Source organism: Coffea arabica, chromosome 8e, assembly GCF_036785885.1.
Source record: "Coffea arabica cultivar ET-39 chromosome 8e, Coffea Arabica ET-39 HiFi, whole genome shotgun sequence".
In the NCBI taxonomy this organism is placed as follows: Eukaryota; Viridiplantae; Streptophyta; class Magnoliopsida; order Gentianales; family Rubiaceae; genus Coffea; species Coffea arabica.
Genome location: NC_092324.1, coordinates 43,693,081 through 43,708,777, shown reverse-complemented (window position 1 = coordinate 43,708,777; position 15,697 = coordinate 43,693,081). Strand labels below are relative to the sequence as shown.

The window sequence follows — 15,697 nt, the reverse complement described above, 5'->3', positions numbered from 1 at the left end:
GCTAGTGGTTAACAATTAGCTTACCTTTCTTGCCGAGAAGGTTTTGATCTATTGGCTAAATTTGAAACCTCAGAAATTAGAGATCCCTTTGTTCTCTTCTTGCTTATTAAATCTCACTCCTGCCCTGTGAGAAAATAAAATTAAAAAAAAGCATAACCTTCATTCTAAGAAAAGGTGACTGTTACTCATTTATTTAGACTGAATAAATGGAGGATACACCACCACACATAAAATGAAGGATATGATCCAAGTCCACAATTTCTACATTGTTCCAAAATACTACATACAATTCAAACATAAAACAATTTTAGCTCGAGTTCATAAAAGGAAAAAATTGGGTTTATTATTATTTTTTTACCTAAACTAGTAATCTAGTGTGTAGATAAATAACAATTTATAAAAGTAAATGGAGAGAACATAGATGTATTCTGTTGCAAGATGATTGGGTAAAAGTCGGTAATTAAGCATACAATTCTTTATGTAATACGTTTTTTTTTACAGATCATTTATCAATACAACCCTCTTATGAACAAATCTTTTGTAAGAAACTGACCCGTTCTTGTCAACTGAACTAACTTCAATTGGCATAATTCTTTATGTATAAGATTTAAGAAATTTCCATGCACTATATAAGCGGGTACTAAGGAAGGAGACTGGAAGGATTAATAAGCAGACCCGTGCCACAGGCCCACAGGTTCAAAACTTTCAAATAAATTGTATCATTTTTTCTTTTTCCTTTTTTTCAAGAATAAAAAGTCAACCATGTCTCCGCCCACCACCAGGCTCCGCTTGGTTTCTAGCTTCTGTGCGTGGCCCAGCTACTGAGCTTCTGCAGCTTCTCGAACATATAATACATTTCTTTTTTTTATCACTATTAAAGTGATGTATTTATCCATCTATTTTACTTGCAAATTGATATATTTACGTCTATTGCAAAATTAAGATGCTCTTTTTTTTTCTTTTTAATCTTAAACTTCCATGCAACTCACAGTGCTACTTGAAACTGTTATCAAAATGCTACGAGATGATTTTTATAGGATCAAAAAAAGCTAAATTGGGCAATCCATGATTAAAAAAAAGAAGAGGCGTTAACATTTTATTGGACTACGAATTTAATGGTGTTATCTTAGAAGAAGGGTCTTTTTAAAATAGGAGAATCATTTTTATAACTCCTATTTTTTATAGCCATCGCTAATTCACAATTGGTTGGATAATTAACTAAAGTATTGTAAGATTATAAGAGCTTGTTTGGATTGCATTTTTTTTGAGAATTTTTGGGGTAAAATTAGTGTAATGCTTTTTCAGAATGTGATGTATAGAAAGTAGTAAAGTGATTGAAAATTGTGTAGAACGAATATTTTTGAAAAACTTAAAAACTTTTCTCCAAAAATTTACTTTCCAAAGAAGGCCTAAAATTTTGAATTGAAAAAAAATAAAAAAGATCTATTATTCCGGGTTTCTTAACCTTGGTTGAAGATAACCTTTTTTTTTTTTTCCGACAAACCCCGTAGACAGAGAAGAATGCTAGCCCTTTATTTATTCAAAAATCAATAAAAGAAAAAGAGCCCGCGCTGGATTGTTCGGATGGTGGAGGCGGGTAGTTACTCCAAGTCTTCTTGAGTTCGATTTCAATCCGCAACCCAGTTGTTGACCTCCTGGGCAACGGTCGGGCCCGCTCTGCCTGGGTGCTGTAGGATTAGTTGGGTGGTTCCGGATACCCACAAAATGTTGACAAAAAAAATAATAAAAATAAAATAAAAGAAAAAGAGAAGGATGCCGCAAAATCATCCATCTGTACAATACGCCAAAAAGCTGCTGAGGAGGAGCGGTTGACGATAACCTCGTTGACAGCTTAGCAAGCAAGGTTAAATGCACTTAAATCCCAAAAATATATCACGTCACTTGTCTAATCGAAACCAATTAGGGTCCAGATTAAAGTGCAGTAAGAAAATAGGTTTATCAACTTTACTTTCAATTAGTTGGTTCATGTCTGAGGTTACTAAAGCAACTTTTAAAATTGGTGTATTTGAATCCGTATAAAATTGGCGACCAGATCAGATTTACCGATTTGTGTATTTGAATCCATCCAAATAGTTTTACATTCATGGATTTTATTAAAGCAAAGATGGCTTTTTTTTCTTTTATTTGTTGGGACAGAAAATATCATTTTACTCTGTAAATCTGCACTAACGACAGAAAATACAACAAACAAACATGACATGAATACATATAGATCTGAAATCAATAGATACAACAGATCCAAGAAATCAATACAAATAAAGATATAACAGATCTAAGAAATCAGTACAAATAAAGTTCGATTCGATAAATTATTGTAGCCCAGTACAAAAGCAAAGATGGCATCTAACTACCTCTATTGCTATTCCTGTCATTTGAACTTTGGTAATGGCGGGACTATTTCAAAAAAACCGAATGAAACTTGTGTTTAGTCAATGGTTCTTTTCACTAACAATTATGCTTCCAAATTCAAACTTATCCTACACCAACCTCAGATGGATGTCTGGCATTGAAGGAAAAGTAGATTAAACAAAATTATAACCATTTGGCATGTTCAAGACAGGAGACACGTGCCCTTAGATCTGTAAAATTATCCTAGAATTAAATGCGTCTTCTTTAAGTTAATAAACAAAAGGCCATAAATTGCTGCCTTAGCTAATTATTTATTGACATTAGTTTTCTTTTTTTTTTTTCATTTTCTTTTGTGGTCAATAATTAAAACAATTTATTGCTCGGCATCCGTTTGGTAGGAAGTTAATTAAAAAAGAAAAATTGCAAAATTCAATGAAGAGAGAGATGAACTTTCGACTTTGTTTGGTGTGCTATGAGAAAATCAAACCAAGCAATATTATATTGCTTTTCATTAGTGGGTCACAACTCACAAGGGGTTCGGTTCGGTTCGGTTCGGTTTTTACGACGACCTTTTTTAGTTTTTACTACAAATATAATAAGTGCTTAATAAAATAAGAGTATTGCTGATAAATAAACATACATGTTTTTTACACATTTTCCTCTTTACTTGAAGTTGGGGATATACAAGGTCCGATGAAATCGAGGATACACGAATTGAACAGATTTTGATCTAACGGTTAAAGTTGAGATCCTATTAATTAAAAGCTCTGAATTTTAATTCCTTTGTCACATTTTCACTTTGAGATGAAAATTTTTTTTTTTTAAAAAAGAGGATATACATTAGATAGGCAACATTGACACAACATTCCAAGAGGCTTCAGCATTTAAAACAAACCAAGAAAATGTGTCTATTCGTGTCCAGCATAGGAGCAAAAGTTTGGGTGATTAACCTACATCGGCTTAGCAGCTTAGACTCTTTAGATGAAAAAGGAAAAACAAATTGCCGTGCAAAAAGACAAAACAAAAAGAAAAGAACGGATTTTTTTTCTTTTTTATCGTATAAATGAAAAGGTTCGAATGCGAGAACTCTTATATATACTTCCTACTGCGAACCTTCAAACTCATTCCTCTCCTCACAAAAAAAAAAAAGGGATTTAAACGTAGGATTTGTTCGGATTAAACATATGATATACTTTTTCCTACTTTACAATATCTTAAAATGGTCACCAAACTACTGGAGTATAGTCTACTTTTCATCACTGAACTGCTTAATTCTTTGAAAATTGCCCATCAACTCTTGAAGTTGAGCATTTTGGATCATTCCATATAATTTTGGGTTTAACTCGAACGAAAACCATGGAATAAATTGCACACGAATTCATACTATCGGTATAATGGTGAATAGCCTGCTGTTTTAAAAGGTGTGCGAGTAATTTAAAATCCAAAACAGTTTAATAACCAAATTAAATTATTCCAAGTACTATAATAGCTATTTTAAGTAATTTGCCTAATATTTTTAACTGTTCGTCCCGGTTACGATTTTGTTGCTTGCAAATTCATCTCTGAGTTGTTAACTAATTTTCTATGCCCCTCCTCCTGCTTCAGCATTCCATAAAAGTCAAAGCTACGATAGTTGAAGAATGAAGACAATGGGAGTGTTTGGATACCAAAATTATCTCATATAATATTTCGCTTGCATCACAAACACATTTCCCAATTACCTTTTTTATATTCCTAACTACTTTTTATTTCACATACATCACATCATAAAAAGTACTACAGTAATTATTAATTAATATTATTGGTTAGGTACCCAGTCAATCAACAATAACTTTGAGTTTATTAAGGTGAAAAATGATAACAAATCCATAATGATGACACTTATTTGTAGTATCTTAAAATTTATTTATCAAAAGGAAAAAAACAAATAGTAGTGTTGCTCCTTACCATGACCGAAACTGTAAAACCCAAGACATGAAAATTTCAATATTTATGAAAAATTGTTGTGATGTTAAAATATGAGTTTTAACTTTTAACAACACCACCAGCCAAGACTCAAAGAATTTTGCCATCTTTTGTCTATCTGAATATAGGCTCATCTCGACCTTTGTTTTTGTTGTTTTGATTTTTTTTTTTTTAATTTTTGGTATTTCCTCCTTGAGCAGTTTGAATTTATTGCTTTTTCAAAGACATGAAAAAGATGCTATAATTACCATAAATCGGAAATTAGAGGTTTTATCATTATATAGCATCTTAAACGTCATTTATTTTTAGAGAAGGCCCGAGGAATTAGAGGTATTGAGTTCTAATCTCTTTGTCTTCTCTCCACTTCTTATATCTTACCAGTTCGCTGCTAGAAATTTTCTTTCTTTTTTTTTTTAAAAACATTTTTGTAGTCAATTAGAGTCTATAGGTAATGCGTGGTCTTGTGATGTACTTTAGAGCTAAATTTGCTATATTTTACAAACTAAAATCCAGTTGATCTTCCTTGAATTCTAAAACCATATTCGTTTTAAGATTTATGAAATGCCTGGACATTATGGGTTTTCTATCAGTACCAATAGTGTAAAAAAAAAAATGTGATTTTTTCTATATTTGAAATTCTTAAAATTTAAAACCCACAAAACACCTCCTATATATATTCCAAGAAAATTACACAAGTTTTTCAGAAAAAAATCTAGTCAAACACACTACTCAAATTCTCCAGCCAATTATTGCGTAGAGTCAATTCTGGGGATCTGAGCCAGGGAGAAAAAAGGATAGATCTGCCGATAAGATTTGGTGCCCCGCTGTCATATCTCGTATGCATGTGCGCGTGCTTCGTGTAAATTTTGGGGGCTCAACATATATAATAGTTGTGTTTGTGGTATGCTAATTTAAGTACTCATGTCTCAGATTTAGATTACATTGGTTCCAAATTTTTTTTTTTTTTTAAAGACGACAACTGTTGTATAACTTAATCTATCATATATTAGCGAGAGGGGATGGACCTAAGGAGGCTCAGGAGTAATTCGGAGGGGACTGAACCACCGCCGGACCATACATTGGCTCCGATTGTCTGGGCATTTTTTTTTAAGACATGTTTCCTAGAAAAATTAAATACTTCCTCCGTCCTACTATAATAGTTTTAATTTTTTTTTCACTCAATTTAGATAAAAGTAGTTAATATTGTTGAAAAAGTAAATATAGTCTAATGTTTTTCTAAAGTACCTTTATATTAATATTTTGAGTATCACTAATTACTATACTTTTACATTAATTATAACAATAATAATAATAATAATGATATATTGCACCATTCAAGATATATATGAAAACAATTATTAGTGAAAAAATTGACTATATTAAATAAGACAAATTATATTTATTGATAATGAAGTATATTAAATAAACGAAATTTTAGAGAAGTTAAAAGTTAAAAATATTCTTCACTTGAAAGGTTTATTATGATTTGGAACGGATGAAAAAGAAAAACAAAATTATCAAAATGGAACGGAGGAAGTATGGTTTTCATTTACCTTTTTTTTTTTATTTCATCTATGTATTTAGGAACAAATGTGCTATACGAAATATTTTATGGTAAAAAAATCCAAAAAAACGGCCACCATATTGTTCAAAAAAAAAAAAAAAAAGGAAACCAGAATCCAACTTGGAGAACATATCAAGTCCCACAATTTTCATTGAGGCCCAAATTCCTCCTCCGCATCTATGGCTCCAGTTTGGTGAACTGGTGATTGCCAATTGCCACCGTGATTTGACTGGTGTTTAAAATTTATGTTAGTACACTTCTATCTTATTCATACTGATTATAAAAAAAAAAAAACCTATATTCATACTGTGGTATAATAGAATGGTAGAGTGCGAATACCTTTTGGATGGAGACTTTACAATCATATGGTTGTAAATATAGGATTTGAATGTTGAAAGGGAGAATGTAAGATGAGTATTTACAATTTTCTTTTTTTACCCTTTTCATTCCCGACGGTTAGGCATAAGAATCAAACTCTAAATCTGATAGCGAGGAAGATCTTAAAAGTTAGGCCTTGCTTGGATTGCTGTTTTCCGTAGAAAAATTTCGTCATTTTCCGTGAACACATTTTCCTATTACCTTTTTTCCTCACATACATCAAATCGCTATAGTAATTTTTCCATGAAAAATGACGGAAAATGCAATCCAAACGGGACTTAGTCTTCCCTTGGTCACTGGATTCTTCACATGAACTTGTATTCTCCCCTCTCCCTTGTTTTTTTTAAAAAATTTTTTTTAAATATATTTTTTTGGTAGAGGATAGTTGAGATTCAAAAAGTAACGGAAGAGGGAGGAGAGATTTAAACCCAGTCCCTAGTTTATCCTTAACGACTTTTGTTGTGTTTTGTGTTTTGTTTTTCTTTTTTAAATTGATTATTTAAAATCTGTTAAAGAAATTGAAAATACGTTGTGTTGTTAATGTATTGAATTCTTGATTCAACTCAGTGTAGATTGTCGAGGTCAAGCTCACTGGCACTGCCACCCTCAACATGGCGAATTGTTGAGAATTCCTCCATTTGTGCTTCATTCTTTTGCAGGCCATGATTTGGCCCCCTCTCTTGAGAACAAAGGTAGAGAAATAGAAAAATGTAATATCTGCTCATTTTTATGGTTGGAGAATAGTCCACGACTCCATCCCAATTGTAATTTTACCGGACAAGAAAGTTGCGCTGACCAATATATACATATTACATTATTTTAAATCATTCAATTTTTTGATTAATTTATGTTTTTTTTTATGTTTTCACTTATTCTCTGACTCACTAATCCCATTTCTTAATTGTTTTGACCTTATTATTGTCGGCTAGCGCCCAAAGCTACTGAATTTTACAAATTTGACTTTGTGAATGTGACAGAGTCTTGAGTGTTTGTTGGCTATCGGCTATTGGCTATTGCCCGGTTTCTTCTTCTTCTTCTTCTTCTTTTTTTGGGGACATCATATAACCTTTTTACTCCAATTATGCTTCATTTTTTAGTACATGAATTATCTTTTTAGCGCATCGTTTTTACAAACAATTCTTAACTATATTTAAAAACCAAATACTTACAATCTTGCACCTTGTACGTATTTACATATTACACTGAGCAATAAAGAAAAGACGCTCATTCCATCTGGGCAGAGTTTTATAATAATCGAAAAGCTGAAAAAGAAGCTAAGGAAGAAGAAGAAAAAGAAGAAGAAAATCATGAAGAGCAATGCTTCCGCCACGCCATGCAATTGGCGACGGGGGCTTCAGGTGCCTTTTGGTGCTAAACACTGTGTTAGGATGGATGTTTTAGAGACCAAAAACCCCGATGATGCACCGGCCACTCTGTACCGGATGCTTGCATTCCTGGCTAGTTACTGATAGGTTACAATTTTATTATTTATTTTATAATTAATTTTCTCTATTACCTTATTCGACGTGGGTTAATTGTCAAATTCTACTCACTTTTGATAATTTATATTTATTGCAGGGAATGGAACGCAAATACCATAAAAAGGGACAAATACAACATCCAGAGGCACTTTTGAAAGATGGAAACTTTTCTGCTTTTAGTAATTGCTGAAGAGAGAGCAGATGAAACAAGACCAGGAGTCTTCCCTTTCTCCTCTGGAGCGCAGCAATAGTAGAGGGCAGTAGGAATTAGATAGACAATGGAGAAGACGGTAGTTACTACTTCTTGACTTTTTCTTTTCGTCTTTTAGTAGTTTTCTTCTCTCGTATGTCAGGAAAAGGTAGAAACCAAGGAATCATTGGCCGTAGCTTCGTTTTTTTCCTTCATTATTCGAACGTATTGAATTCTCCCTATCAAGGATAATGGCCGCTACTGTTTCATCAACTTTGTGTGGGTGTTACTCATCAGGGATGAACTAAATCCATGTTTTTTAGTCAAGGAACAACGGAGGTTTTGGTTCGTTTAAAATTTGTGAGATCGAATTAATTTTATCTTTTTTTTTTTTTTTTGTTAAAAGAATTAATTTTATCTATTCCTCTTATTTATTGGTATTTGAATATTCTCTGATTACAGTACTTATGGTTATTTAATTAATTGATTATCTTGGATCCGGATGTCGAATTGATTTGGTAACCTATTGTCAATTAGAGCATTAAATCCGTAACTGTTTAATTGTCCTGAAATAGTGACATCTGGCATGATTAAGTTGGTGTCAGGGGAATATGTAGGTTAATCTAAAATAACCCTGGTAGTACGTTACTTGGTTAGAATAGGGCTCCTCTAATACGTAAGGCAATTGGGAAATTAAATCTTACAGACTTACCTAGGATTATTTCTCAATTAGAGCAATGATTAACGGGCGTACCTTAATCACCGACATAGTAAGGAGGGGTTGACTGTCATCACTTGTTTGACGGTTATAACCTATTTATTAGTAAATAATGGGAATTACTTTTGCATCGATGATCAATTAGGTGAACCATTGCTGAAGTTATTTCTTGGCTAAACCTTTAATTATTATTACTCTGATTTTAGTGAATTGTCATTTAATTTTTAGTTAGCTATTTGTTTTTATTCGAACTGTCTTAATTGGCATCTTTTATACAAAATCACCCCCTTGTACTTTGAATTCCAAAAGAGACAAATAACCCCAATCCCTGAGGAGACGACCCTACTTGCCCTTTATACAAATCAATAAATCCTCGTGAATATGCAATCCCATTTTGGTATATCGGATTAAGCTAACTCTTCGGGAATACGGTGAATCAAGTAACCCATTGCACACCTAGAGTTCTTGCTCCAGTATTTAGAATCGGGTTTTGATTACTTTAATTGGTAAGTAGAATTATTTTTATTATTGCACAGGCATCGACAACCTGTCAGCTACTCCGTCTTCACTTGCTCCGTCATGGCTGGTGGCTCCGGTGGTCAATATCAGAGACGTTATGGGTTGACATCGGCGGCCAAGTACTTGATTAAACACCAATATGGTGCACCACTGAAACTTCTTTTGGAGTGCCTCCTAGATAAAGAGATAGCCTGCAGTTTAAGGAAAAATTTCGTGAAAACATGTTTCTTTAATAAATTGAGAAAACTTGCAGGTTCTGTACCTTCCCACGGAAGGGAAATTGGGGAATGTGGCTGATATTTCGCCTTGAAATTCATAAAATCTGGTCGTTTATCACATTTATATGTCATTTTTTTACAACGGCTTAAGAAGGTTTTGATCTAACAGTTAAGGTTGAGAGTTCGAGAATTAGACGTCCTGATTAGATGTTAAGCTAGTGACATTTTTGTGAAGAACTTTTAATGTGATCCAATTTTTATTTGTCAATCCTTTTTTCTTTTTTTTTGGTATTAAAAGCAATACTAACTCCAAAAAAAAAAGATTCAAAACTGCTATTGTAAAGCATTATGATAGTTTCACGAATCCGAAAAGCCACCAACTCTAAAAGCATTATGACGACGCATTCTTCTCTAATTTAGAAAGAATAAATTTGGTATCGAAAAAATATATTTTGTCATAGTAGTAAACTTATTATCATAATTGCTTATCAAACAATAAATTTGGTATTGAAAACTCGACAACCATTTTTTTTTTTTTAATATATGTGGGCTAAACATATTGTTATTGCTTTAGAGAGCAATTGAACTTTATAAGGTGAGTGTATTTTGGAATATTCATTTTAATTTTTGACCAAGTCAAAAGTTTGGTTCCTAAAAGTGTCAAATTAAGAAAAAATATGTATAATTTTTAAAATCTTAACAAAGCTCAGCGAAATTGTCAGATACCTTAGAGGATGTTTATGAAATTATCCCCGTATTCTTTATGTGTTCAGTATTTGTATGAAAAACAACAGAAAAAAAAATTAAAGACGATTTGATAACTATATATTTAAATGTAGGGAAGGGGACACGTTCAGAGTGGTCCACATTGTGTGGTTGTTGATTTATCTCTTATGGACAAATCTGTGCCATGCACTTCTTATCTATTTAACTCTACCAAATATATAGATATATTTGCTATGGTTTTTAATGCATCTTTCCTCATTTGTATGGATATTTTGTCCCATACACTTCTCATTGCTGTACCTATAATATATAAATCTTGTAAGATGAAAGGAAAAACATAGAACTACAAGGTGGAATTTTAAGAGATGGGCTTCTCCTATTGAGGGCCGATACATATCATTTTTACAACTGCGCGTGGTAGAGTATGTGCTTTAATCCTGCTTTCCCCTTTTCACTTCTTAAATTTCATCCCTTTTATTTTTAAATTTTTTAAAAAGAAATTTCAAGGAAATTAGAATACTATTTTGCTTTTTTTCTTTTTGTTTTACATCCCCTGGTTCGTCCTCTCTTACATATCCTGCTTTGGCTCTCCTTCACCTACTATGTGATTAGCAAAATGTCGATGATGGGCACATTTTTTGAACAAAAGCAAAAAAAAAAATGCTAAATTCATATTCTCTCAATTTAAATCTACACTTTGCATGGATTTTAGTGCTAATAAAATAAGTTATTATTGTATTAAAGTTGTGATCGAAGGCTAGAAGTGACAAAATGGATAAATGGTTTTAGTTAAATGTATTGTGGATAAAATTGATCCAATCCAATTAGAACCATTTAATAAATGGATCTAATTGGATGCCATTTAGACGGATACTACAAAACCATGATTCATCCATTTAACCATTTACTCACCCAAGTCCTAAATTTAGGGTCCAAATCTGCATATCAATTTATATTCCAAAAATTTATGTATCTTCGTTGGTAATCCCAATCTTAAAAAATTTGATGCAAATTATGAAATAATGATGCTGCAAACTTATGATTTATGTAAATGCTTATAAATTCAATGCAATGTCGCCTAAACAAAATATCAAATGAAAATGAATAGAGTGAGTGCTTTTTTTCTTGTTCAACGATGGAAAATTCTCTAATTTATTTGTTGAGAACAGAGACATGTAATACTATGCTATATTGCTGGGCCATCTACAATTTCTCTCTCAACAAACAATTTAGCTGCCACTTTTTAAAACAAATAAAAATAAAATTACTTTGACATTAGTTGATGATTTTTCTATGCTTCCTTAATGAAAAATGTCTTGAGGTTCCACTGTTGTAAGAGGAAAAGAGTAAAAAAGAGACAGTTTCAGCTTATGACTGAATTAATACAGTTGTGTCTTTTTTATCATTTTCTTCTACTAATTGGATATATATGAATTATATGGATAATGATCGTTTATATGAATGGATAAGTGGATATCTCCGTTTTGCCGCTTTTTATTATTAGAAAGTTGTACTTCATTGTACAACCAACATTAATACATTGCTTTTATTAGTGTCCATACCATGTGTCCAAGGAATTTATGATTCGGATTCATTGTTGGATTTGCCCAATAATTATCAACTGAGCGATTGTCAGTATATTTAAATTATACCTAATTTACTATATCAAGACAATATTCACATTTATTGTACCCTTTGCATTTCGATACTTTTTGAATTAACTTAACTATAAGATTAAGAGTAAATCTTATATACAATCACGGTTAGATTCATGATACATATGTAAAAGTTAGATTTCAAATTTAAATTTTGTACAATTATCATTTATCCAAAATTGACAGTGTACACACTGTTAGTGTAGAAAAGATTAATTCTAAGGTTAACACTTCAAAAATCTTAATATGTGTTCATTGAGCACTCGTTAATCAAATCTTTCATAGTTTGACAAATAAATGGTACAAGAAGATTACATATATCTAAAAAAGGAAAGAATATATTACAATTGGGATGGGGGCAGGGATAGTTGACCTGAATAGTGTACCATTTTTTAAAGATTTTATAATGCTACGTAAACTTCTTGTATATTCTTACAACAAAAAAATGATTTTTTGTTATTATTCATGTTGGTTTAATATGTAATAATTGTGTATCTGTTGTAAAGTTTTACAAGTAGTTTATGTAGAGTTACATTTTATTTAAAAAATATTATATTATTCCGAAAGGTAGTGTACGCCCTGCGTCCATTACAATTGATGTACTAAGAAGTTATATTTGACGTGAAGAATTGGTTGGGAAACATATCCTATCAATTAAAATTTAAAACAGCTGCTCATTAAATCAGACAATTTCAGTGCTGCCATTGCCATACCTAAATTTCATCACTAAAAAATTCAAGATCGTTGATGGAGTCTTGCTGGGTAGAAAGCCAACATACCATAAGTGGACAAGAAGAAGAAGAAGAGCAATGGTTCTCCTACGCCATGCAGCTGATGACAATGATGACAATGCCGATGGTGCTGAACGCCGCCGTAAAGCTGGATGTGCTGGAAATCATTGCAAAAGCTGGACCTGGTGGAAAACTTTCACCCTCCGAGATTGTATCCCAAATGCCCACAAAAAACCCTGATGCACCTGATTTTCTGGACCGGATGCTTCGCCTCCTTGCCGGCTACTCGGTCTTGACTTGCTCGGTCGTCGATGGTGGTGCCGGTGCTCATCATGAAAGACGATATGGGTTGGCACCGGTTGCCAAGTACTTTATCAAACACCAATATGGAGCAACTCTGAGGCAGCTTTCGGTCTACCTTCAAAATAAACTGCTGATGGACTCCTGGTACATTTGCAAATTTTGTTTCTGATCAGTCATATCCAATTTGTTAAATTATAGACCATGCCTCAGGAAAACTTGAGTAGTAAACACCAAAAAGAGGAAACGTATATTACCAAATTTGGATCTCAATGTTTCCTATTTCTACCAAAAAGAAAATGTATACTATATTTTTTTTTTTTTGTATAATTGCTAATAGTGACAACAATAATGTTGACTCTATTATTTTAAAATCCATCGTAAAGTCGTTATTTACCTATGTCTCACTTCATATTAATGTTACTTGAAACTCTAGTTTGCAAATACTGAAAAAAGATTGATTTTTTTTTCTTTTGGTTAAAAAAGGGGAAGTAATTTGTGCAGACAATTCTAGATTTTAAGTTTTATTGTTTTAACTAATGTTGACATGATTCTCACCATCACAACTTGGCAAGATTTTCTTATTTTTCCCTTTTTGTTCAAAATTGGACACAGAAAGGTTCATATTTAGCCCTTTTCAAAGTTTTTTGGGACAACTTTCCTCAAAATTATAAATATCAAATATTTGTTTTTATTCAAACTTTAGGTACACCTTAGATCATAAAGATATTAAAAGGTCTAAACTAAAATTAGGCTTCTAATGAAAGGTTTTGTCTCAATACAACGCCATCACTCTATTGGGGATGATCAAATGCTTCTTATATAGCAGTTAAAGGCCTTATTTTCTTCATTTTAAATTTGATATATGGAGGAACATCAACAATTTACTGATTAAGAAGACAAAATTACGTGTATGAGGCCAACTATAAAATATAAAAATGAGGAGCTATGAGTAAAATGTTGCAACAAGGAATAAACAATTATATACACTTCAAATTTTGCAATTACTTTAAGGCTATATTTTAACTTGCCACTAGTATAGTATTCTAAGCTATTCAACTAATGGTAGTACCCCATTTGATTCTAAGATACAACTTGGATCAATTTCAGGTATCAATTAGAAGCTTCAGTTCTGGAAGGAGGAAATGCATTCAAGAGGACTCATGGCTGTGAACTATACGAGTATATGACAAAAGATCCCAGGTACAATGAGGCTTTCAATAACGCGATGAGCTGCCATACAAAGGTGGTCCTAGAAAAGGCCCTCGAGTGCTACAAGGGTTTTGAAAATCTCAAAACCTTAGCTGATGTGGGTGGTGCTGTTGGACAAGCCATCCATATGATAACATCTAAATACCCCAACATTAAGGGCATTAATTTTGACTTGCCACATGTTATTGAGGTTGCCCCATCCTACCCTGGTATGTATAATATCATTTGTCCTTCATGTATTGATTTTCGTGGTGACCATAGAGATTCTGCATTTGATTAATTGAATATTACTTAGGATACAAATCGAAATAAATGGCACTTACTAAGTAAAGTACATTCTTTCTTTTACTAGTCAAGACCTCATTGAGTTTGTTATAACATTAAATTATTCTTGTTCGAAGAAGTCATGCTTGATTGAGTCTTTTGCTTTCACATTTCTGCATGAGTTTTAGATTCTGATCTACAAAATCCATGAAAGCCATACATACCTTCTGCAATTGAGTTAGAGACGTGTGAAATTGCAGGGATTGAGCATAAGGGGGGTGATATGTTTGAAAGTGTTCCAGAAGCGGACGCAATTTTTATGAAGGTAAGTTGAAATATCAAGAATTTATATAATGTGCATGAAATTAAAGGGTTTCTTTTTTTTTTTTTCTTACAATTCTTTTTTCGTGCTTATGCAATTATATTTTTCTTTTCTATTTTTTTCCCTTGGTGACACGATGATTTTATGGGGTATCTAATCATTGCAGTGGATACTTCACAATTGGGATGATGAGCATTGCTTGAAGTTGCTGAGGAATTGCTACAAGGCTTTACCAAATGATGGAAAGGTAATTGTTGTCGATGCAATCGTTCCTGTGAATCCTGAAAATAGCGAAGCAGCTGCCAAAAGCAATATGCAAATTGATCTTTTCATGATGGCTGTTTGTTCCCCCGGTGCAAAGGGGAGATCAGAGCTGGAATTTCGGGCCTTGGCTACTAAAGCAGGATTTAGAGGCATAAGAGTCGAATGTCGGCTCTTTGACCTTTGGGTGTTGGAATTCTACAAGTAGATTGATGCATGAATGTCTGCTTTTAAGAACCTGTTTTTTATTCTGATTTAGAAGTCTGATAATAATTGCAGATGTAATGCAATAACAATAAATTTTGTCTGGTTTCGTACGATTGAGCCGTCAAAAACATCTTTCATTTGTGTGCCTTTTTGTAATCCTAGTTTCGCATCATCTGCTTTTGAATAGGAGGTTTGGTTTGAACTCTTTCTGAAGATGTGCTAATGCAGCAGCTTGTCCGTTCTCGAATTTGTTGTCTTCTCTAAACAGTGAAACATCGGCATTAGTACTTAATTTCCGTTTATTGCCCTGTTGAGACAGACACCAACAATTTGTCTGCTGCATCCAAATTTTTTAGAGCTGCCTTATGCTAAATTGATTTAGGATGCAACTCATCCTTAATTCCTTAGGCACTATGTATCGATCCAACCCCATCTCATTGCACGTTTTCCATCATCTTCTCCTCAATTTCCAACAGCTTCTCATTTTGAGTGGATTGAATGGGGACCTATTCAGTAATCTGCTTCCTTAACCCTGGCTTTTGATGTTTATCTTCTGGACCCAAAATGATTTTTGGTGGAAAAACCGCTGTAAAAACATCTTCATTAACAGATGAGG

At 32.9% G+C, this 15,697-nt stretch overlaps 1 protein-coding gene across 3 annotated transcripts; it reads left to right on the top strand.

Moving 5' to 3' along the window:
- Positions 1-10,400: 10,400 nt before the first annotated feature.
- LOC113702665 (caffeic acid 3-O-methyltransferase) lies at positions 10,401-15,328 on the top strand. 3 transcript variants are annotated; one of them, XM_027223780.2, is made up of 5 exons: positions 10,401-10,551; positions 12,525-12,962; positions 13,926-14,236; positions 14,552-14,616; positions 14,780-15,328. In XM_027223780.2, the coding sequence occupies exons 2-5, from the start codon at positions 12,532-12,534 to the stop codon at positions 15,080-15,082; spliced, it is 1,110 nt and encodes a 369-aa protein (XP_027079581.1). In that variant the 5' UTR covers positions 10,401-10,551; positions 12,525-12,531; the 3' UTR covers positions 15,083-15,328. The 3 variants fall into 3 exon arrangements, with proteins under 3 accessions (XP_027079581.1, XP_027079580.1, XP_027079579.1); XM_027223779.2 differs by having other exon boundaries at positions 12,481-12,962; XM_027223778.2 differs by having other exon boundaries at positions 12,471-12,962.
- The last annotated feature ends 369 nt before the right edge of the window (positions 15,329-15,697 follow it).